Source organism: Rhynchophorus ferrugineus, unplaced genomic scaffold (assembly GCF_030347505.1).
Source record: "Rhynchophorus ferrugineus isolate W39M unplaced genomic scaffold, kcgeb_rfMv2 rfM10, whole genome shotgun sequence".
In the NCBI taxonomy this organism is placed as follows: Eukaryota; Metazoa; Arthropoda; class Insecta; order Coleoptera; family Curculionidae; genus Rhynchophorus; species Rhynchophorus ferrugineus.
In genome coordinates, this window is record NW_027472589.1 from 2,674,339 (window position 1) to 2,698,929 (window position 24,591).

General features: G+C 36.2%; 2 protein-coding genes across 2 annotated transcripts in view; both read left to right on the top strand.

Annotated features, from left to right (window-relative positions):
- Positions 1-4,103: 4,103 nt before the first annotated feature.
- LOC143203882 (uncharacterized) lies at positions 4,104-23,102 on the top strand. Its single transcript, XM_076416194.1, has 3 exons — positions 4,104-4,216; positions 4,941-5,421; positions 22,461-23,102. Exons 1-3 carry the CDS (start codon positions 4,104-4,106, stop codon positions 22,533-22,535), a joined length of 669 nt encoding a protein of 222 aa, XP_076272309.1. The 3' UTR covers positions 22,536-23,102.
- LOC143203612 (uncharacterized) overlaps positions 23,102-24,591 on the top strand; it is a 286,782-nt gene continuing 285,292 nt past the window's right edge. The window contains exon 1 of the mRNA XM_076415834.1: positions 23,102-23,267. Coding sequence (XP_076271949.1) covers positions 23,234-23,267 — 34 coding nt within the window. The 5' untranslated portion in view covers positions 23,102-23,233. The remainder of the gene's footprint in view (positions 23,268-24,591) is intronic.

Genomic DNA, 24,591 nt, shown 5'->3' on the forward strand with positions numbered 1-24,591 from the left:
TTTTCTACTAGAAAAAGGAGAAACTATTCTTTTGGAGTGCTGTCTCTAATTTGCCTAATAGGTGTACAAAATATAAATCAAATGATCTATAGTAAATGATGTGTTTCTTTAGCGAAGAAGCTAGAAAACCTTCTTTACTCTTTGGAAAAAAGTTGAAATATGAATCAAATTTTCGGTGTTTCCATTTTCGAAAATAACTCGACCGGTCTACAGGTCGTCCAGCTTCACTGCGAGCAGTGATATTGATAGCGAACTGACCATTTTTTGTAGCAGGCTGTCGTTGAAAAGCCCGACGTGTCATTACTAAAGCAACTACTGGAACAGCATGCAATGTAATGAATATGCATGTCGCCGATCCATTCATATAATAAGAGCAATTTATTAATGGACGTTTTTTGATGTGTATAAATAGTGCTGAGGCTATTCACATGTGACCTTTCGCGTTGGGTACACTTTTTTATTTTGGGGCGAGAGTTGTTTTATCCTGGAACAGTACGGACAAGGATCCGTGGTCTTTTTCAGGTCGGTGTCATGTGCTTTGATCTCAATAGAACGAAAGAGGACAAAGTAGGTGGACAAATTTGAAGTTATGTATTATACTAGCGACCCGCCCCGGCTTCGCACGGGTGCAATGCTGATACTAAATTAAATACACTACAGAAAAAATATGAACGTTGTATATAAAAACATAGTGGCCCGCTCCGACTTTGCACGGGCATAAAATATATATGCCTATGTCACTCAATGAAAACATGATTAAAATCGATCCAGTATTTTTGGTTCATTCATTACTGCCCTTGGCCTGCACGCATTAAATTTGGAGTAAAACAATTCCTCTTCCCCTATACTTACTATGAAGATTTCCTGCTATCTTTGGAATATCTAAATTCATACAATTTTTATTACATTACACATTTTTAAACGCAAATTTTAAATTTGTAATATCTCCGAAAATATTTGTTTAATTTACATGCTGTAAGGAACCATATTGATCTATATTAATTGCACACTGTATTTAAGGTACTTAATTCGATAAGGATTAATGCCGTATTGCTTAAAATAGCTTCGTAAATAAGCCATTTTCTCACGTAAAAAGTAAACAATAAAAATGGTTAATGTGGGTTATCCCTAAAAGATAAACATATACCATCGCGGACTTTTTTGTAGACCTTTTTATGGTGTACAATACTGTAGTACATTAATTTGATCTAACTCGTAGGGTTAGGCAGCGTTTTTGCTAATTGCTAAATAAGCCTAAAAAAATAGGTTAATTTACGACATCACGTTAGAAACCTCTAAAATTAGCAATGTTGCCTTAGTATATTATGCATGTATTATACATATAAACCTTCCTCTTGAATCACTCTATCTATTGAAAAAAACCGCATCAAAATCCGTTGCGTAGTTTTAAAGATTTAAGCGCACATAGGGATATAGGGACAGAAAAGGCGACTTTGTTTTATACTATGTAGTGATATCATATTATTTATTTATATATCCGTCCGGTATTAAAATAATACTTGTCGTCTACAAACATCTTAAATCGTAAAATATTTATTGTACAGAAATTTAGAGGCACTTTTCCCTTGTACTTGGATCAATTCAGATGCAAGACATCATTAATTAATTTAGACCATTTAAGCTAAAGTTAAGAATACACTTATACACTAAACAAGTTCATGTGGTTGGGTTCGCTTCAATCTCCTGATTTCGTACTTGTCGTCCAGTAATTGTGTTACTTCCATGTTGCTGTGATTTTGCAGCCTCTTTGTTTCACAGATATATCTTAGGTAACATCATGGGTCATCGATGATCCATAATATTACGGATGGCGGTGCTAAACATACTTCATCTGAAAGCTCTAGAGTATGTGAATGCAATCAAAAGCTAGAAACGGCAATAATAAAAGAATATTGAAAAGGAAAACAATGAATCAAGCGATGGGAAGGTGATTTAATAACGCACGAAAATACAGTAATTTTTTTATATATATTTTGAAGTCTCCTTTTACCAACTATGGGTTTATCTGGACTGGGCCTAAAGTTTAACGTGGGCTCCGAACCACGGTCCTCAGCATTAAGCCTACCGACTGGAGAGTGACCAACTTTAGAAGTCATCCCAGAAGACATCCGGTCTTACCCAGCCTGATTACTGGCGTGACTGGGATCATTTTTCTTGTCGAATTTTACACTCTTGCCCAGAATAATCACAAATTTTAAACAATCACAGACATAAATTTACGACCATGCCCCAGCAGGATTCGAACCCACGGATAACGCAACAGTAGGAGGACCGTCCCATCGCCTTTACCACTGCGCCACCAAGCCGGCCAAAATACAGTAATTGAATCATTTGAAATAGATTTGGTTGCTGTAGAGTAAAGTTAAGGGCGGGAGGCTGATTTCCATATATAACGACCATTTTGAGGTGTTTTGATACGATTTAATGGTGATCAGAGGAATACGGTTGTTCGAACGGTTGATACGGTTGGAATATTTGAGGTTATGCTTCGTAGTTGGTTAATTTCATATCATTCTATTTATTCCATTTACTATTCTCTGCCTATTTCTGTATTTATTTGTCCAGTTATATTTATCTATTTTATTATATATTCGTATCTTTCTCAGACCAGAATAGTTATATGATTGCAATTGTAAAGTATAAATTATAACTATTTTATAAGTCAGAAACAAACGTCAAAGTAACTATTGTGTAGTTATGATTTATTGATAACTTGAAACATACATAAACGCTACCAAAAGTGGTTGCTGCTGACTTTTGGTGGTAACGTATTTAGAATTATATATTTGAATGTGAGCGTATAACGGTAAGAACGTTGCTTATTTATTTGAGATTTTGGCTTTATCCTAGGGAAGTCTACTAATCCTAGTGACAGGATCTCGTGCTTCTGCTTCTCCTTATTTCATTGCACGTCCATTGTTATTATATCAAATATCTCTACTATCTGTTGTCTGTTTTGATTGTCCATCATTGTCATTGACTAATATGGACCAAGATTGTTATTAACTATCATGGTTATTTCGTTATTGCTATTGACTACCATTGTAATGATATAATCGATACTATCCGTTATTAGTGTCATTACTTGTTGCTACATTTATTTATTGGTACTATATTTAGCAATACTATGGTACGTATATATAATTATTAGATCTATAAGTTATTTTTATAAGACATTCTTTAAATTTAAATCTTTGTTGTTAAAGATCGGTAGTATTTTAATTAGTACTTTCCCCCATTATTTTATCTTTGTAAGAAGTGAAGCGCTTCGCAGACAGATCACAACTCATCAGACAATATGTCAAAATAAGTGTTAATCAGAAGGAGCAAGATCTGGAGAATATGGCGGGTGGAGTAGCATATTTTAATATCCCCAAGTATGTTTTCACGTATATGTATATATACATATACGAGGGTGGTTCAAATATGATGGAGACAAACGCTGTAGATTGCGAGCATGTATGTTTTGAAGGTCGTGACTTGAGTATGTGATAGCTGGGTCCATTACGAACAGTGTGGCATAGTTTTCGTCGGGAGCGTATGTTTCACGCGCGTGCTACGACCATGAGTGAACGTCAAGTGCCGACCGCCGTAGCGCAACGTATCGTCATTCATTTGTTAGTGTGGGAAGGCGTTAAAAAGACGGAAACTTTTCTGCATTTGCGAAATCCGTTCGGTAGTGAGTGCCTGAGTAAGGCAGCCGTGTTTAAATGGGCCAAAGCATTCAAGAATAGCCGCGAAACCGTTGAGAATGAGCCGCATGATCGTCGACCGCGAACCAGCATCACAGTATGACAACATTCGCCGCGTAGAACAACTCATTTTGGAGGACCGCAGGATGAATGTTCGAGATATTTCGGCCGAATTCGGCATCATTAATGGTACTGTAGGGTCTATCATCCACGAACACCTTCAATATCGCAAAATAACGGCGCGATGGATTCCTAAACTGTTGAACTTCGAGCAAAAATGTACGCGGTTGAAAGTTTGTCGCCGCTTTGTGACGCGATACGAGGCGGAGAGAAACGCGAATTTTCACTACAGACGAGACATGAGTACACTATTACACCCCCGAAAGCAAAATGTCGTCTAAAGAGTGGAGCAAGAAGGAGGACGGCGCGCCAGTTAAAGCGAAGACAACCAGGTCCGCGGGTAAGGTTCTGTATACGGTGTTCTGGGACTGGCGGGGCTTGCTGTACGTCGATTTCTTGCGCACCCAACGTACCATTAATGCTGCATACTACTCTAACCTTCTGAAAACGCACGTGAAACCCGTTTATCGCTCGAAATGGAGGAGCATTCCAGCACGAAGTGCGATTCTTCTCCAGAATAATGCGCGCCCTCATAACGCACGTCTCATGCTTGATACAATATCGAAATTAGGGTGGGAGGTACTAGAACACCCCTCCCTCCCATACGGTCCGGATTTATCACCCTGCGACTACCACATGTTTGGACCACTGAAAGAAGCCCTCGGAGGTCAAAGATTCAACACCGACGACGAGGTGGAGGAGCTCGTACGCACATGTCTGTCCGAGTTGCCCAAGGAATTCTTCGATACCGGCATTAAAAAACTTGTGGAAAGATGGACAAAATGCGTAACTAGTGAAAGGAAGTACCTATAAAAACTGTACATTTTTAAATAGTAAATAAACGTGTCTCGATCATATATACATATACATTTATATATACATTTTTTTCTTCTTCAAAGCGCATGCATTTTGAAAGCTTTGTTTTTTGGTATTTCCACATATTTTCCCTAGAAGTCGTTTTATTGATTAATTCAGTAACATTGTCTATTTTCTCTTCGTGTACATTTTTATTTGATTGATATCGGGAAGAAGAACGGAAACAACATCTGAACCGAAGTGAGTGCTTACGTTCTTCCTGCCGGCATCGCCAGCGACCATATGGTCCAGCCGTCCGGACCAAGGATGCGTCCTCCAGCCAGTCGGCGCTGGATATCCCGGCGGCGAGGCGAGAAGCCCGTCCCCGAACCTCTACCGTACCGACACCGAGACGGGCCGAACCCGTCTGGCCGCCAGCCGTAGTGAACGACGACGACGACGACGCAGCAGCTTCGCGGTCGGCGAATACACCGGCAGCCAGCAGTTTGCCGCCGCCAGCAGCCGGGTACGGAGCGATCGACGGTCGCGAATTAACGGCCCCTCACACTCTGTTCATCGCCCGACGCCCCTGTATCGAACCGACGGACCCGTTATCACTCGTTCCCCCCCATGTGTTGATGTGTGCGTGAACCCGATCCCCCAGGTGCTCGATCTACACCACCGCCACCACACCTCCCCCGTCGTCACTGCGTCCTGCCGGAGACACGGACAGACGGAGCGAGCGACCGAGAGAGAGAGAGAAAGGGTTCTCCGGGACAGTTCCCCTTCTGATGTAGGTATCCGACGTATCCTGGCCGGTGGTAGACGCCTCCGGGTCGACACCTGTACGCCACATAACCTCAAAATAAGATCGCGTGCGTGCCGCCGCCGCGTTATTTTCGTCCCGGTACGTTTTTTTGGGATCGCGTAGCGCGATACGCGTTTCCTGCATTCTGTCCATCGCGGCGGACGGTCCAGCAGGAGCGCACTGCCGATACCTCGAGTAAATAACATCAGGACACGCTCGAACGCCACACATCGCGTCTTGCCCGCCTTTTTCATTGAAAAATTAACGGAAAACAGAGAGACGGTGTTGTTTCTCGGGGAATTATGTAACGCTACGAGCGGTCCTATCCGAGCCCGAGTCGAAATTTGTTTGTTATTTTACTGTTTTTTGCACGTCCTGTAGATAACACTATGCCCAGTTTTTTTCTTTATGGTTGTAAATATATTATTTCGAAACTGAAAATATCATTACTCACCTTACGCTCACTTAAATCGTTGGTTAATTACGTCAAGTTGCTTTTGTTTCAGAAATAAATTTATTTAATAAACTTTATCAAGGGCTGATGCAAATATATCAAAGCAGTTCTCTATTGGTGTCTTAATATTTTCTAACTTGAATTATCAGTAATTTGTTTGTTAGTGTACAGTCTTTTTGTACATACTGTATAAACACTATGCCCTTTTTTTCTTTATATTTGTAAATATACTATTACGAAACTGAAAATATCATTACTCACCTTTGGAACAATTATGCTCACCTAAATCGTTGACTAATTACTTCAAGTTAATTTAGTTTTAAAAATAAATTTATTTAATAAACTTTACCAAGCGCTGATGCAAATATATTAAAGCATTTCATTCGCATTTTTCTCTTAAGATTTTCTAACACAAAGGGATATTATGAATTATATGTATCTGTAGTGAACAAAGGTAGACAAAAAGGCCATTTAAATCATTAATTAAGTTATCCTTACCCAATTTTACCTTAAAACTATTTTTTATTATGTTGTTTATCAATTGTTGCAAGAACTCTATTGAAATAATTATGTACTTGTCCTCAAAATGTAATAAAATATGAATAAAATATTCTATACACAAAATACTCCTAAAATTTACTTTTTGATGTAAAAGTATATAACAGGTCAATCGCAAACTCCTCGGCCTACCATAGTAAAACACATTTTTTGGCAAAATTAATTTTTTTATTCAACATAATTCCCTTCAAGGATGATACTTTGATTATAGCAACCCTCTAACTTTTCGATACCATTTTTGTAGTACGATTTGTCCTTTGCTTCAAAATAAGCCTCAGTTTCGACGACCACCTCTTCATTCGACGATCATTTCTTTCCATCGAGCATTCTTTTGAGTGGATATACTAATACGGTGGATGAGGAAGCAATTCGAAGCCCAATTCATGGATTTTTGCCATCGTTTTCACTGACTTGTGATACGGTGCATTGTCTTGGTGAAGCAGCACTTATTTTTCTTCAAATGTGACCGTTTTTCAGCGATTTTGTCCTTCAAACGGTCTATTAACGCTATGTAATAGTCGCTGTTGATGGTCCTTCCTTTTTCAATCTAAACTCACAACTTTCAATCTAAGTCTAAACTTAACATACCAATCCTTGATGCTTGATTTCCCTGGGGAAGTATCCGGAAACTCGGCATCAAGCCAAGCTTTTGCTTCAACTGTATTTTTTCCCTTCAAAAAGCAATGTTTTATCAACACGCGAAATTCCTTTTATCCGTTTTTTTTTCACAATAACAAAAGTTGCTTCACTTAAACTGCTATAATTCACAAACTAATGATCCGATAGCCGTTTAATTTATACACGCGTCTTTTGAGGGTTAACTAAAAAACATATGACAATTGACATTTTCAATTGACTATGTTATGCTGTACTATCTGTATATGTCATACTTTTGTTTATATTGTTCGATTGATTCAGTAACATTTTATAATATTATATCAGATATTAATTCCACTAAAATCACTAAAAAATGTAGTTTATAAAATATGTAATGAAACAATCTAGGCAAATTATTACATTATTTTACTTTGGTTTCCATTAGAGTTTTATAAAATACGCTATAAGAACTAATTTAAAACTAAATAGAATGTTAAAAATATCGTTAATTAAAATTAAACAATGTTTATTTAACATTAATTAACTAAAATAAATATTTTTAGGTCTTTTTGTTTTAAAAACCAATTCATATTATACCATTTAATGAATGCCTTAACAATTGTATTAAAATTATATTGGGTTACCATTTTTTTAGTAAATTTGCATGAACATATATTAGCTATTTTTCTTTTGGATAAAGGTACTTAAAGGTACAAAAATACTAAGAAAACCAGAACAACCGAAACTATAATAACATCGTTAAGTATTAATGATATCAGGTACATATATATTTCCAGAGAGAAATAATTAATTTATGATGTTTTTGTTTATATGGAAGTCTTGATTCCGTATTTTCATTCGATAGGATACAAATTATTTATAGACAATATAATATCTTTATTTATTTTATGTATGCCATGTTTTTGTATATAAGGATTATTGATATGCTTACATCCATATTTATTTTCACAACAATAATTATTTCATTTGTGTTATCTTTCTACTTTGGATTTATAGACAACGTATCATTTACATCAGTGTATTCTTAGTGTTTATGTGAATGTCTAATTGATTTTCAGAGTGCTGAATATTAATTTGTGGACTTTCTTATGTTTTCTGAGGCAGTTGCCCATTTGTGCAATCAGAAATTTCGCATGCGAGCTGATTTTCTATATTATATAATAGATACTTCCATGTCTTCAATTTGTTTAATTAATTTTTTCATCCCATTTTTGTTAAGAGTCTTTTAAAGTTCCCAATTAATATCATTATATTCAGCTTCTTGCTCGATTATTTTCCTTGTTTTTAATTTTACTGTCGGTTATATATAACAGGTCAATTGAAAAGTCCCCGGCCTACCATAGTAAAACACATTTTTGTGGCAAAATTAGTTTTTTTTATTCAACATAGTTCCCTTCAAGGGTGATATACTGATTATAGCGACCGTCCAACTTTCCGATACCGTTTTGTAGTACGATTAGTCTTTTGTTTCGTCGATCATCTCTTCATTCGACGAAAATTTCTTCCCAGCGGGCATTCTTTTGAGATCGGAGGACAGGAAATAGATCTGGAGAATACGGGGGATGAGGAAGCAATTCGAAGCCCAATTCCCAATCGGATTTTTGGCACGGTGCATTGTATTGGTGAACTAGCATTTTCTTTTTCTTCAAATTTGGTCATTTTCCGGCGATTTTGTCCATCAAACGGACCAATACCACTATGTAATAGTCACTGTCCTTCCTTTTTCAAGGTAGTCAATGAAAATTATTCCATGCGCATCAGAAAATATAGACGCCATAACCTTGGCAGCCGACTGTTGCGTTTTCCCAGGCTTTGGAGCGGGTTGATCGTGTGCAGTCCACTCGGATAACTGTCGATTTGACTTCGGAGTGAAATGATGGAGCCATGTTTCATCCATTATCACGTATCGATGCAAAAAGTCGGGTTTATTACGCTTGATCATCTTCAAACACTGCTCCGAATCATCAACTCGTCGTTGTTTTTGGTCAAAAGTGAGCTCGCGCGGCACCCACTTCGCACGGAGCTTTCTCATACCCAAATATTCGTGAATGATACGATGTACACGTTCAGTTGATATCTTTAGAGTGTCTGCTATTTCATTCAGTTTCAATTTTCGGTCATTCAAAATCATTTTGTGAACTTTTTTAATGTTTTTGTCAGTAACAACCTCTTTTGGGCGTCCACTGCGTTCACCGTCTTCGGTGCTCATTTCACCACATCTAAACTTAGCATACAAATCCTTGATGGTTGGTTTTCCGGGGATAGTGTCCGGAAACTCGGCATCAAGCCAAGTTTTTGCTTCAACTGTATTTTTTCTTTAAGATCTTTAAAGTTCCCAGTTAATATTCTTTTATATTCATCTTCTGGTGGACTATTATTTTGCCTGGTTTATATTTACTTTGTTTTTTATTAGTTTTCGATATATATTTTTTTGTATTTTCCTATGGTACTTATTCTTCGTTCGTATTCTTCCTCATATTGATCCCTATTGTTACTACTGGATTTAAATTTTATTTGGCATTTTTTCGCCCACCTTTTTACATTTCCCGTATATCAAACATGACTAGAAACAATTCCTTAAAGAATTCCGCCGATATCTGCTATCTAACCGAAACTGAATTCCGACCTGTACTTTATACGGCAAAAAAATCTATTTAAATACACCTTGACCAAACTAATTCTATTTATAAATAAAAAAAGCACTTCCTAGTTGGGCTAGTAACGACCGTTCAAGTCTCCGATATAAAGGTTAATACCCACGGTATCTTAAAATTGCAGATGAAATGTACTAACCTTGGGAGGTGAATCTTTTTAGCGTGTTGGAATTTTGTTAGCGCCATACACCAGCCGATGAACGATGAAAAAAAAACCGTCATTATTTGTCAATTTCGGTTTTTTCTCTGTCGTTTTCGGGTGCCGATTCGCCGGGAGTTAATAAGTTTTGTCTATAACAACGAAACTCTATCGGTTACCTCATCTCACTGACGGTATGATATCATACGGATATAAATAAGTGATCTAATTATGTCAGAGATGCTGTAGTCTACGGGCTGATTTCGATAATCAATTTAAAACACCTGATTTTGATTGCTTTTTGAAGTTTCTGGGCTATCAGCTTATTTAAATTATATTTTTCCTGTTATATTTCATTTTTAGTCTGTTTTTCAATGGCCAGCGTCATCAGGACTGCATTAGTTTGGTTTACAATGTTAACACATTCTTAAGCAGGTGGTATACTTGCTCACAAGCTCTTAATTTTTATATTGTTAATCATTCAGCACTTGTTTTTCCTATATTTCTTGCATAATTTGAATTATATGTTAATATTATGTCAGAAATGCTGTAGTCTACGGGCTGATTTCGATAATCAATTTAAAACACCTGATTTTGATTGCTTTTTGAAGTTTCTGGGCTATCAGCTTATTTAAATTATATTTTTCCTGTTATATTTCATTTTTAGTCTTGTTTTGAGTAAATTCTCGCTGTTTTTCAATGGCCAGCGTCATCAGGACTGCATGAGTTTGGTTTACAATGTTAACACATTCTTAAGCAAGTGGTATACTTGGTCAAATGCTCTTAATTTTTATATTGTTAATCATTAAGCACTTGTTTGTCCTATATTTCTTGTATAATTCGAATTATATATTGATATTATGTCAGAAATGCTGTAGTTTACGTACCGATTTCGATAATCAAATTAAAACACCTAGTTTTGATTGCTTTTTAAAGTTTATCGGCTATCAACTTGTATAAATGATATTTTTCCTATTATGTTATATTTCATTTTTAGTCTTGTTTTGAGTAAAAATCTCGCTGTTTCTCAATGGATAGGGTTAACAGGACTGCACGTGTTTCGCTTACAATGTTAACACATTCTTAAGCAAGTGGTATACTTGGTCAAATGCTCTTTTTATGTTGTTCATCATGTAACACTAATATTTCTTGTATAATTTGAATTATATGTTGATATTACGTCAAAAATGCTGTAGTTTACAGGATGATTCCAATAATTGATTTGAAACAGCTAATTTTTATTGTTTTTTCTTTAAGTTTCTGGACTATCGGCTTGTTCAATTGACATTTCTTATATTATATTTCATTTTTAGTCTTATATAAGTCGTCGGTATTCTTTCAATATATCGTGTCACCATTACTGAATTCGATTAGTCTTGCGATATTAACATCTTGTTAAGCAAATGGTAACCTTGCTTGTATATGTGAATTTTCATATTGCTCATCATTATCCACTATTTTTACCTTGTATAATCTGAATTACAGGTAGAAATTATATTAGAAATACTGTAGTTTTTAGGTCGATTTCAATAAGCAATTTAAACAAACTAATTTGGATTGAATTTGGATTAAGTTCCTTGACTATCGGCTTGTTTAATTGATATTTTTTCTGTTATATTTCATGTTTAGTCTTATATTGTGGAAATTTTCGCTTTTTTTAATTTGATTAGTTTTGTGATGTTAAGACCTCCTTAAGAAATTATACCACTTAGCGATAAGCATTGGTAATTTGTCATAGAATATTGTTTTAGGTGCAGTGGATTACTAGTTGGTTTGATGTTTTAGTGTAACCCCATATTTGTACCCCATAAGTCCAAATTGGGTTTGTGATTGATTGATAAACGAATCTCTTTGTTTTTAAGTCAAGTTAAGAGTATCTTCTGACTAACCAGTACGGTTGCTTGCCTTTGAGTCTAATCTGCTCTGCTTTTGGTCTATCGTGATGTTTCTAATTTAACCTACCGTATCATATCAGAGGTATTTAGCTCATTCTGCTTGAGGAATCAGGCCTCCTTTCGAGTAATAATTAGGTTTTCGTCATTTCGTCGCAACGCGTAGTTGAGCGGCGGTAAGATTTGGAGCCATTAAGTTGTATTTTCTAGTCTCCACTCCATTTTTAGATCTTGTTTACCGCTACTTGTACTTTATTTACAGCTTTGGATGGATATACATCTTTTGACATTATAACTGTGTCGTCAGCAAATGTTCCAAGTACTGTTTTTTTATTGTTGGTGTATCAGCAGCTTAGAGCAGATACAGAAGAGGTCCCAGGACACTACCCTGCGGAACCCCAGCCGGTGTAGGTTTAAGTGTTTAGAATGTACCTTCATGCGAGACTCATTGCTAATTTTGTAGATTAATCCCAAATACTGTACCCGGTCAAAAGCTTGCGAGAAGTCAAGGAATATCGCGGGGCAATATTTCTTTTCTTCGAATGCCTTCTCAACAACCGCTATTATTCCGTGCACTTGGTAGATTGTCGAGTGGTGATTTAGAAATTCAAGCTGGAAATCTGTCGTTTCTATAAAATGGTTTGATACGTTTTAACGGCAGTGTCTCCAGTAATTTTCATATCGTAGATGGCAGCGAGAAAAGTGAGAGAATGATTAGCGACGTGCAAACACCACAATTCAATATCTGTTCAAATATTCCGTACTTGACAAAAAACGTGGAAACCTGGAATAGCAGTTGTTTTTTGTGCAATATTAAGATTTACCACGACAAATGGTACACGTGTAAGACAAATCGAAGATCGGTGAATCGCTGGTCCACCACCATCGGCTCGACCATTTTGAATGAAACAATAGATCGGTTCAATTAGAATTTCTACAGTGGCGATAGGTTTTTTTTTTGGCCAATGTCCTCATTCAAATTTGGTCGCAAACACAAACTGGTGGGCAACATTTAGGCGCCAAATATTGAAATGAGTCGCCAACGATATCGATTTGAATATATTCGAAGCCCGAGCGATGGGAGAGAGACGCGGACACGGGACGACACACACACACACACACACACAGAGACGCGCGAGGGATAGCGAAAATTTTACGCGAATTTTTGCGCATATCGAAAACCTCTCGGCCAGATATTTTGCCATAGTTCGGTGTTTGAGAGGCGTACGCCTAAATAGTTGTGTAGTTAAAAATATCATTAGAGGGTCGGCGTTGCCAAATCTCACTCCAATCGGGTCGGTGAATTTTTTTCTCTTTCAGCGGTCGTTCCTTCCCGATTTCGCGATCAATTATTAATTGTTAAGGAGTGAGGAATCCGCGTTTATAGCGCTTATACTGATTTACGGTTTATTCGGTGTATGAATTAATTTTTACAGAATTTATTAACACGGAAAATGTTCCTCACAACAGATTAATTGAAAAGTCCCCGGCCTGACACACAGATGGTGCTACTATAATTAACTCCATATGTTTTTTTTAGTTAGTCCGAACTCTCAGAAGATGCGTCTGTAAATTTGACAGCTGTCGGATCATTAGTTTGTGAATTATAGCATTTTGAGCGAAGCAACTTTTGTTATTGTGGAAAAAAATAAATAAAAATAAGTTTCGCGTATTGATAAAATATTGTTTTCGATGGGAAAAAATACAGTTGAAGCAAGGACTTGGCTTGATGCCGCGTTTCCGGACACTACCCCAGGAAAATCAACCATCAAGGATTGGTATGCTAAGTTTAGACGTGATGAAATGAGCACTGAAGACGGTGAACGTAGTGGACGCCCAAAAGGGATTGTTACAGAAGAAAACATTCAAAAAATCCACAAAATGATTTTGAATGACCGTAAATTGAAATTGAATGAAATAGCAGACACTCTAAAGATATCAACTGAACGTGTACATCATATCATTGACTAATATTTGGATATGAGAAAGCTCTCTGCAAAGTGGGTGCTGCGCGAGCTCACTTTTGACCAAAAACAACGACGAGTTGATGATTCGGAGCAGTGTTTGGATATGATCAAGCGTAATAAACCCGAGTTTTTGCATCGATATGTGACAATGGATGAAACATGGCTACATCATTTCAATCCGAAGTCCAATAGACAGTCATCCGAGTGGACTGCACACAATGAACCCGCTCCACAGCGTGGGAAAACGCAACACTCGGCTGATAAGGTTATGGCGTCTGTATTTTGGAATGCGCATGGAAATAATTTTCATCGACTACCTTGAAAAAGGAAAGACCATCAACAGCGACTATTACATGGCGTTATTGAACCGTTTGAAGGACGAAATCGCTGAAAAACGGCCGCATTTGAAGAAAAAAAAAGTGCTGCTTCACCAAGACAATGCACCGTGTTAAAAATCCATGAATTGGACTTCAAATTGCTTCCTCATCCACCGTATTCTCCAGATCTGGCCTCCATTTTCTGTTCTCAGATCTCAAAAGAATGTTCGCTGGGAAGTAATTTTCGTCGAATGAAGAGGTGATCGGCAATACTGAGGCCTATTTTGAAGCAGAGGACAAATCGTACTACAAAAATGGTGCCGAAAAGTTGGAGGGTCGCTATAATCAGTGTATTACTCTTGAAGGGAATTATGTTGAATAAAACAATAATAATTTTGCCCAAAAAATGTGTTTTACGATAGTAAGCCGGGGACTTTTCCTGTCATGTATGTTAGCATGACGATTGCCTTTCATGACAGCTCTCTCAATAACCCCCGAGGAAATATAATCAATTCCAGAAGTCGTTTCAGGAGTAAGATTGTTGTCAATTTTGTGGCAACTGTCATTGGGGAAAACGGATTTACAGATACAGCGGGTTAATAAGGAGGATTTGTATTCATTACAGATTCTATATCATTCAATTGGAACAAGTTAGCTAAATATTGTGGGACCCACTCATTTCTATCATTTTTAATAGGAGTTACTGCAATAATTGGTATTTTATATCTCCGTGTTACCTTCCATAGGGGATAATCTTTGTCCGTTTCCGGGCTTAATTCACATACATATTTTTTGAAGGAACTCTGTTAATATTCCTTAATCTTTTGATTTATCTGATTACTAATTCCAATATTGTTTTGTCTATAACATTTCTGATTCTAGTTTCGTCTTTCTGTTATCAATTCCCAAATTTCAAGGGGGTTTTGACGAAAATGAATCATTTTTCACCAAGATATCAAAAGTTTCCTCTAAGTAGGTTTCAAAAACATTTCAAGAGTATAAATAAATTCGCGAACACTCAGTCTGAAAAATCTTTGAGATTTTTAGCTCGTTCTTTATCCAATTATTTATTTTGAACCTTTGACAGGGTAAGAATAGAAACACTACGAGTTATATTAGAAGTGAGAGGTATAAGTAATAAAATAGCAAGAATAATTCAAGAAATATAGAGGGCACATATCAGTGTCGTCGAAATCTAAAACCTTCCAAACCCAAGCGGTGTGATATAACGTGGATGTTTAAGCTCAACCTTATTTATAATATTAATGGGTGAAATAATAAATGCATGTCAAATAGACAAAACAAGACTACGTAGAGGGTATAAAAATATGGCAAAAATATAACAGGCCGTAGGAGATTTAGTCAATGTAATAATAACAAACGATAGACCAGAACATCCACAGACAATATTCTTATTAAATCTTACTTTTGATATAATTGCAGCTTTTTTCTGATTATTTATTGTATTTTCATCGTGAATCAACCAATCAAGGTCTGCAAACACTCCTAACCATTTTCCATTGCATATTTTTTGGAGAGGTTTCTAAATGCCAGAGCCAATGCGAAAAAAACTGTGACATACTTCTAACGCAGGCCATGTTAGTTTTTGTTCTTTATTCAAAGTATTAAACATTGCACCATTCATTAACTCTAGAATCTGTGAACCTACAAAACTTTGTTTCTTTAGTTTTGCACTCGTCAAATATCTTGAGACTTGCTTTCTTGTTTTTTTGCTTTCCATTTAATATTGTTAGATGCATTTTAACTATTGCTTTACTATGTTGTTATAGTAGAAATTATTTTTATATAGAAGAAGCTATAATATAATCTATTTTTACCTTTATATTTCCGTCATTTTCTTGCCTTTCTTTTAGTACAGCACATTAATTACATATACTACAAATCGTATAATTATTAATTGATAATTTTGATTAAATTAATAGGATTTAAATTGAAAATACGTTCGTAGTTCGGTTGAATTGTTCGAGAATTAATCATGTTACACCCATGGCGTTTGTAGCGTAAAAATGAGGCGGAAAAAAACGAAGCAGTCGCCGTACCAAATTCGCGTTTCTTTTGTTCGTTTTAATAGATTCAAATTGTTATCGTGATCTTTCCGACTTTGTCGACCCTACGTTGTATTTTAACGCTTTTTCAACCGAAAAAAACGTACGCTCGTTCGCGTGCTGACAACTCCCATGGAAGATGTATCAATTATTCTCAATTAGTACACTGTCCGTTATTTGGTATATATGAACAATTTCTTTTAAAAAATATTTATGTAGTTATATGCTTCGTGATAAAACTTTGGCGCACTAGAGATTTTTCATTTCAACTCTTAATGAAAATAAATTTTTAGCTTTCGGATTCTACAAATCATGCAAATATCACAAAGACACAGGTAGCGTTTAGTTATACATTTTTTTAGGTGGAACCTATTAGTAAAGAACAGATTTTCTCGTCGAATATCGCGACAAAACTATAGCACAATTAGATAAAACGATGAAAGATCTGATCAGTATTCTTCAGTTTTATTTCAGTAATGGTTATATCCTCTTCTATTTTTCTGCTAAAGTTGCAGTATTTTCGGCAGCGTTTCATATAGACATTCAATTAAGACTTAGCATGGCATTAAATATGAATGTTATTAATTGAATGCACTTTCCTGACAGCTCTTTAAAGATTTTTCCAGTTATTAGGTCAAAACCAGGGCTTTTTTGGAAAATGAATCAAATTGCCCTATTTTATTATTGCCAATTATGACTAAACTCTTTGAGAAACTGATTCTAAAGTGCCTCAAATCTATTCTTGACCCAAGAGAGCTGCTAAAATGTCACGAGTTACCAGGAATACTCACTCAACGATTGACCAAGACGTATACTTTGCTGTCTTTCTTAATGTTTACAGGCCTTTGATAGAGTGTTACAAAAGTTTCGTCAACATTTTATTTGATCATCGATCTTCCATGTTAAACATGAAGGGACACACTATGATCCCAAGCTGGCGTGCCACAGGTATCAGGATCAGTATTCTTTACATCAATGATCTCCCTACGATATTAACATATATAGTACAACTGCCACCTGTGCTGGTAGTGAGGGATGACAGTATTAGCGGTAGCAGGGATTGCAGAGAGCTCAATACAATCTCCAAAAACATTTATTCCATTACAAATTAATTTATTACCACTGTTCTGTTGTACTTGCACAGGCAAGGTGAGTACAACAAATTAAAATTAAACTAAACTACTTAAGCTAAGGTTAAGATTAACACTCATACACTATACAAATTCGTGTGGTTTAGTTCGCTTCAATCTTCTGATTTCCTGAATGTTGTCCAGTACCTGTATTGCTTTCATATTTCTGTGATTTAGTAACTTTATTTCATGTTTTAAGGCGAAATCTTGGATCACCTCGTAAATCCATTTGATTTTGTGTTGACCGTGCAGCTCTTCTTTAGTTACATATCGATAAGTATCGATAATTGATCGAAGGACTATGCTTTGATAGCATTGTATTACTTATTGGTTTGATATTTTGGTTCAACACCCTATGTACATCCCATAAATCCAGAATAGCTTTACAATTTACTGATAAAGCAATCTGTTTGATTTTAAATCAAGTTGGGAGTATCCTCCAACCAATCAATACAGATCTTTTATTTCGAGCCTGACTTGCTCTGTTTTGTCTAACGTAATCTTTCAGCTTGATTAGTTAGGCTTACAATTCTCTATTTATGTTGTCTATTTGTTATGTTGTTTCATCATTATGGAGGAGACTTGGGTCTTTCAGTATGGTTCTGAATCAAATTAAGGGATTATAAAGTGGTATGAACCTTGTACTTTCGGTTCACTGTGAGTTAAAATCCCAAAAAGTATTTTCTTACGTTTTCTTTTTGGCGATTTAAAGGTATTTTTATACGTATTTTGTATCGAAATAATACTTTAATATTATCATTGTAACCTTCTGAACTAGCATTACATACAGTTTATGAGGAAGTTTACCTAGTTTTCAAGAGTAGAATATATTTTTTCATCCAGAAAACGAATGATTTCATAACCCATCCTATTTACCTCATTTAGTTCCCGCTGATATTTGGGCGTTCGCAAATTTCAAAAAATATGTATGCTTAGAATTGTATCATAGCATTTTCAGTTTCTGCTCAAGATTGTCTACTCAGATTATGATATATCTGATATAAAACTTTGATAAAACTTATTATTCGTATTTGTAGTTATTTGAATTGGGCAATTTATAAAAATAAGAGCTTAACATCGGTAAATATAAATGGGGAACGGTCGCAGAAGGTAAACAATAAAAATGGACAAAAAAAACCACCGGCCAGATCGCGAGCTGGCTTCGGTCACGATTTGTGGGGAAACGGCGAACATTTGGCGCAAGAATCGGCCATTGCAACATGTATAAATAAACTTATTACCGCATACTTAACCGGTACAACAACACTGTGTCAGTGTAATTGATGGAATGTCGTCTTTTTCGTCTCTTTCTTTCGAAAGAGGCGAAAATACCGATCGATATCGGCGGAAGAGGGAAGCCGGTCCGATGTTGTTGTGTCTTGTTCGATGAACTTTCGTTTCGTCAATAGTACGAATCGAATCAATCAGTATTTGAGTGATTTCTTTGTTTTTTTGTACCTTGATCGTTTTAAACTATAATAAAACATTTATTAGGATATATTGATACAATATATGTTAATTAAGATCTTTTTCGTCATTTTCTACCAGTTTTTCTCATCTTTCTGGCGACGTAGCAACACAATATCAAAATAAATTTTAAGGGAAGATTGAATTATCGCACTTCTTCGATATTTCGAAACCATGTGCCAGACAAGGCAACTCCCATAGTATGTCTTGGTGTGATAAAACCCAATTGAACCAATTGAACGGTTATAACTTTTGTGCTGTTTGATTTTGTGTCTGTTACTCGCTATTTCTAGAAATTCTTGCCACATCAACTCGTCCAGTAGACATCTCCAATGTCGATTTCGCTCAGTTGTAGGAGATAATAATACAGTACACCCTGCTGATCAACTGATTTAGGGGATACTCAGTATTTCAATAACATTTTTCCCTAATAGTGAATTTTACAATAATATAAAAATCGTATAACAATATAATCAATTACGTCACCAAAAACTTAGAGCAGGACCTGCAGCGAGACGTTGCAGGAAACTGCAGCAATATTTTATGGCCAAGAATTCGCTCCAGTGTCAATATGGATAGCTCTCCTGGACTATACCACGACTTTATGGGCTTGGGACTCGTGTAGTAAATCCAGTTGTCATCGCCAATCTCAATAAGTCATAGAACTATAATGTACAAAGCGTAATTTGGTGTTTTTAGTAACTTTATAACTTTACTTAGATACATTGGCAGAATGGATTTTGGGGCATTATGGTAGGACGAATTAAAACACTGACGCTTCTTAATATGATAAGTTTAGAAAATGAACGAAAGTACTTTTGATGAAAGAAATTAAAAGAATAAATAGAGGACGTCTGTACTGAACTATAGTCAGTAACTGTATGCTCTAAATACCCTTAAATAATATCCTAGATCACTATCTAAGGTTTACCAGCTCTTTGTTTCTAACATCTTTTAATCTTGAAATTTGATATGGCTCAAGTTAGTTGGTCAGTCTTAAGAAACTATACTACAGGTGAAAGATAATATAGATTTTATTTTGTGCAGTAGTTCCTTGTTATTATTAAAGAATTTCATTACCACCCTGAAGATGCAATCTATAACGTGCGAAATGTCGCCTGGGTTTAGTCAATAAGCGCGACTTCGATCTAGTGGAGCAAATAATCCATTTACATTAGTTTGTTAAGAATCTATCTCTTTTACTTATTAATACTATTATCCATGGTTACTAGTTATTATTTCTCATCATAAATAATATAACTTAATTTGGAGCAAATTGCTTCACTATATTTGACAGTTTTTTATATATGAATATCTTTATATGAAACTTGATCACCAATTACGTTATCTACAAATATAATCACTCACTGGGTACTATATCTGGTTTATGCGGTGGTTAGCAGAACAATTCAAGGCGCAATGTGTGGTTAGGATTGGCTTATGACTTCTTATTCTTCCTTGTCCTGTCTCGCACTACAATTTGCTTCACCATAACCACCTTAATTTGTGAAATAAATGCCATATTGTATTGAAATTTTGGCTTGAGGTGCTGCTCGATTAAAAAGATTTGAGACTATTATACTGAGCTAAACTTATCAAGATACCGATTGAGTATATACTGATTGAGGGGATACCTAGTATTTCAATAACATTTTCCCCTAATAGTGAATTTTACAATAATATAAAAATTGTATAACAACATAATCAATTACGTCACCGAAAACTTAGAGCAGGACCTGCAGCGAGACGTTGCAGGAAACCGCGAAATAATGACCACGCATTACTCCAGACCGTGCAATAATTAGAAACTATGTAGCAGGCCCCGCCCCATTCCTGCAACTTATTATGTTTCAGATTAAGTACAAAATATAAAGTTATTTCTAGACGCAAAAAAAGATGGCGGTCGCCTCGGCGTGTACGTGTGTGAGTGCGTGTGTGCTTTTGCGCGCTCCTGTACGTGTGTACGTTCCTCTAATGTGCCCTGATTGACACAGACAGCGCGCGGATGGTTGGCGACCGGCCAAACAACCCTAATTTAGAATAACCGCAGGACGAAAAGTATTTGTACGGAATCGACTCCGAGATCCGAGAAAAAAGACGTTGTCTATTGAGGTCGTTAAATTCGGACCCTTATCGACCCGGAATCGACAATGAGCCAGAATTGCCAGAAAAGTGTCTCTTTAACAGTATATTACTTTAATTACTCCAAGTTTCTTCGAAGTCAAGTGTAATATATTTTCGTATGTCATTTAACGATATTAATTAATACATAACAGTTAACATTTTTATATATAAATTATAAGAAAATGTATAAAATGCATCCAGTTTCAACAAAAATTTGAAAAACCTCTATTAAAAAAGGGTAAAACCAATCATTGAGGAAAAGCATCTTATTCCGGATCAATAGATTAGTTTCGGGAAACAACATTCCGCGATTCATCAGGTTCACAGAATCACCAATGTTGTAGAAATATCACTTTAACAAAATAAAGTTTGCTTTGAATTATTTTTAGATATATGCTGAAGCTTTCGATAAAGTTTGGCATGAGGGTTTAAAATACCTATTCTGACTTGAGGAAAATACAAGCAGGTGTACTTTAGGGAAATGTGTTGGGACCAATTCAACGAAAATGTTGTTGCTACATTTAAAGATGTCACTGCAGTCGTAGCCATTGTAGCTAACAACACTGAGTCAACTGAAAAAGTACATACAGCTACTGCTATACTACTATATATATATATATATATATATATATATATATATATATATATATATATATATATATGAATTAGTAAGTAGTCTCGTATGGAAATACAGCCAAATGCCTTGGCATGACTCTTGATGTTAAACTCAGATGGAAGCCACATGTCAAGAAAAAATGTACTGGTGATTGGTGATATTCAGCTTTTGCTTTACCTCTAAATCTTGAAACCAGTGTCAGTCAGTGTCTTCAACTCTGGGGTTGTACCAGCCAAAGCAATAGAAACATCGTACAAAGATTCCAAAACAAGATACTACGAAGTATTGTTGATGCTTCATGGTACATCTGTAATGACAATCTGCATAAGGACCTGATAATAAGAACTATAGATAACGTTATCTAGGACTGTACCCAAATACATGAATAGAGTCTCCATCAGCACATCAATGTTGAGGTTCTCCAGCTCCTAGATAATGATGACTTAGGATATTAAAGAGAGTCCAACCATTTAATCTGGTCCAGTGATGTTATCAGTAAAACTCAGTGTAGAATAAAAACAATGACATAGACGTTAAATCCAAAGTATTTATGGTAGAATAAGCACTTTGTAATTTTGAAACAGTAGCAGATTAGGATAGAAATAATTATCTTATTAATGTTAACTTACTAGATTTTAAGAAAATTTCATCTTACGTTAGATATGCTTAGTACAATCTTATTTTATTACTATCGTTCTGTTGTACTTAAACTTCACACTCTATTCGTGTAATTTGGTTGGCTTCAAACTTATGATTTCTAACCTGTTGTCCAGTAGCTCTATTGCTTCCACATTGCTGTGATTCTATAACATTCTTTCACTCGTATATCCACTCGTATCCCACGTCTTTCACTCGTAGATGTTATCGTGTAGCCCTTCACTGGTTACATTAGTGGCACTGGATTACCAGTTAGTTTGATGATTTATTGCATAAGACCAGACCTACCGGGTTTTATAATTGACCGTCACACCAATCTTTTTGAACGTGGCTTGTTTTTACTGATTTTTCTTTCTTCTTTTCAGGTTTATGTTGGTGTAAATATTGTGACCGGAGCGTCCGAAACGACCTCACAAATCTCCCGAATATGGAGGAGCTGATCGGCAGACGGGAACAGAGCCGAACCGGTCCCCTCACACCCGGCCTGACCCCAACCGTGGAAAGATCTGCGAAGGAGCTCAGATCACCGATCGCCCTCGTTCAATTCGCACACGATTCCCCTTCATTCCGGCTGGATCGTCTCTCGTAAGGACCACCATCCACCCGCCCGCCTGTTCTGCAAACAGTCACCATCTCCGGCAAGTCACTGAGTTCCAAACCTTCAAGAAGAAGAAGCTTCATCGTCCCGATTCTTCCCGAAACCGCCAGCGACAGGGTTAGTTGTCGGGTTGCCGGTCTGAAGCTGAGAGAGGCTGACCACCGCACGGCCGCCATTCAGTTCTGCGCCGTCGTCGTCCTTCTAACGGCGCTGGGTCCCAGTTGCGCGCTCGCCACCCCCTCGGGTCTGCCGAACGACGATTCCAAACGCACAACCACTTCCACAGTAGATTTAAGGCCAAGTGATACTAGTTTAGGACCGCGAGACGACGACGCGTTGACCGCCGCGAAGAGTCTCGTCCAGGACGGAAGCGTGAGCGAGATCACGGATCCCAACCTCCCAGTTCGTGGCGTGACCGATGTCAGTGTGCGACGCTCCCACGGGAACCCCACGTCTGTCGGTGATCATCATTCCTCCGAGAGGTCGCGCTCGCCCGCCGGTGATGATAACGAGGAGAGTCTGAAGAGCATCAACTTGTCCATGCCATCTGCGCATGCACAGGATACAGATTCATGTGAGTACGTTCTTCAGCACGACCTTTACTTTTACTTCCCACTACGTTAGGCCCCTTGTACTGTAGATGTATGAGATAGGGCTGTTGGCCACCGAAAAAAATTTCTATATATCGCTTTCGATACTTTTAAAAAATACCAATATATCGATATATCGGAGAAAAAAAATATCGATATATTTTCTTCAAAAAGTATAACAAATATCGATATTTTACAAAAAATATATCGATATCTTTAAGAAACAATAAAAATAGTGAAATATTAGCCTAAAAAATTTTTTTTTTCTAAATATTCTAATTAATAGTGATATTTTTGGTAGACCTTTAAAATTAAATAAAAAAATATTTATCGATATATATCGATATCTCTAGTATTAGATGTTTGCATCTCTTGCGGTAGTTCTATTTCACGAAGGTTCCCATCTGTCTTTCTGTCGCTGTTGACGATTTTAGTGCGCTTAATAAAATGCGCTTGTATTTAAAATTTAAATAACAAAATTTTAGAAAATTTTTTTTAAAGAAAATGTGAATATGGACTATCCTAAGTAGCAGTGAACTTTAACATTTACTTTATTTTAGCTTTGATACATAATAACATTCTAATACAAATAAAATAATGAAACAAAATATTCTAAAATATAATATATTGCAACGTTATAGTACATCTAATACATATATTATCCAAGGATTTAAACTACAATTAAGTAAACAGCCACAATATTTTGTAGGTTATAGTTCATTTATTATATTTACATTGAACTCTTTTCTAAACCACCTATGGTCTAACTTGGAGGCTTAGTCCACCTAATTAATGATTGTACATCTAAGTAATGTATTTTATTTTCATTAAAGAACATAGTTACATTTTTCCATTTAGTTCTTGTTTCCTTCCTTGCTGTGTTTTCTTGTCAAATATGATATCACTGCTTTACTTCTCAGTTTCTTCTGTTACTTTCTGGATACATTTTCTTGATAAAATTATTTCATTCTCCCCTCGTACATTTTAACCAAATTCTCATATATTATACATATATTATATTACATATTATATATTACATACATACTCACAATTACATACATATCTATGCACATAAATCTTTCACACTCCATAGTATTATTTTCTACACTTATCCTATATTAATTATATACTCACTTTTAGTTGCTTCTACTCTCATTACCCTATCTTCGTATTGTTGGCATTGAATCATAATCCCACATCCCGAAAGTTTGATTCAGCTCTTTTAGTTCACAATTGCATAATTTGTCAATTTCTGTGTGTCTAATGGAGTTCATCCAAACCGAATTTTGTTATTGTAGACAATTCTTT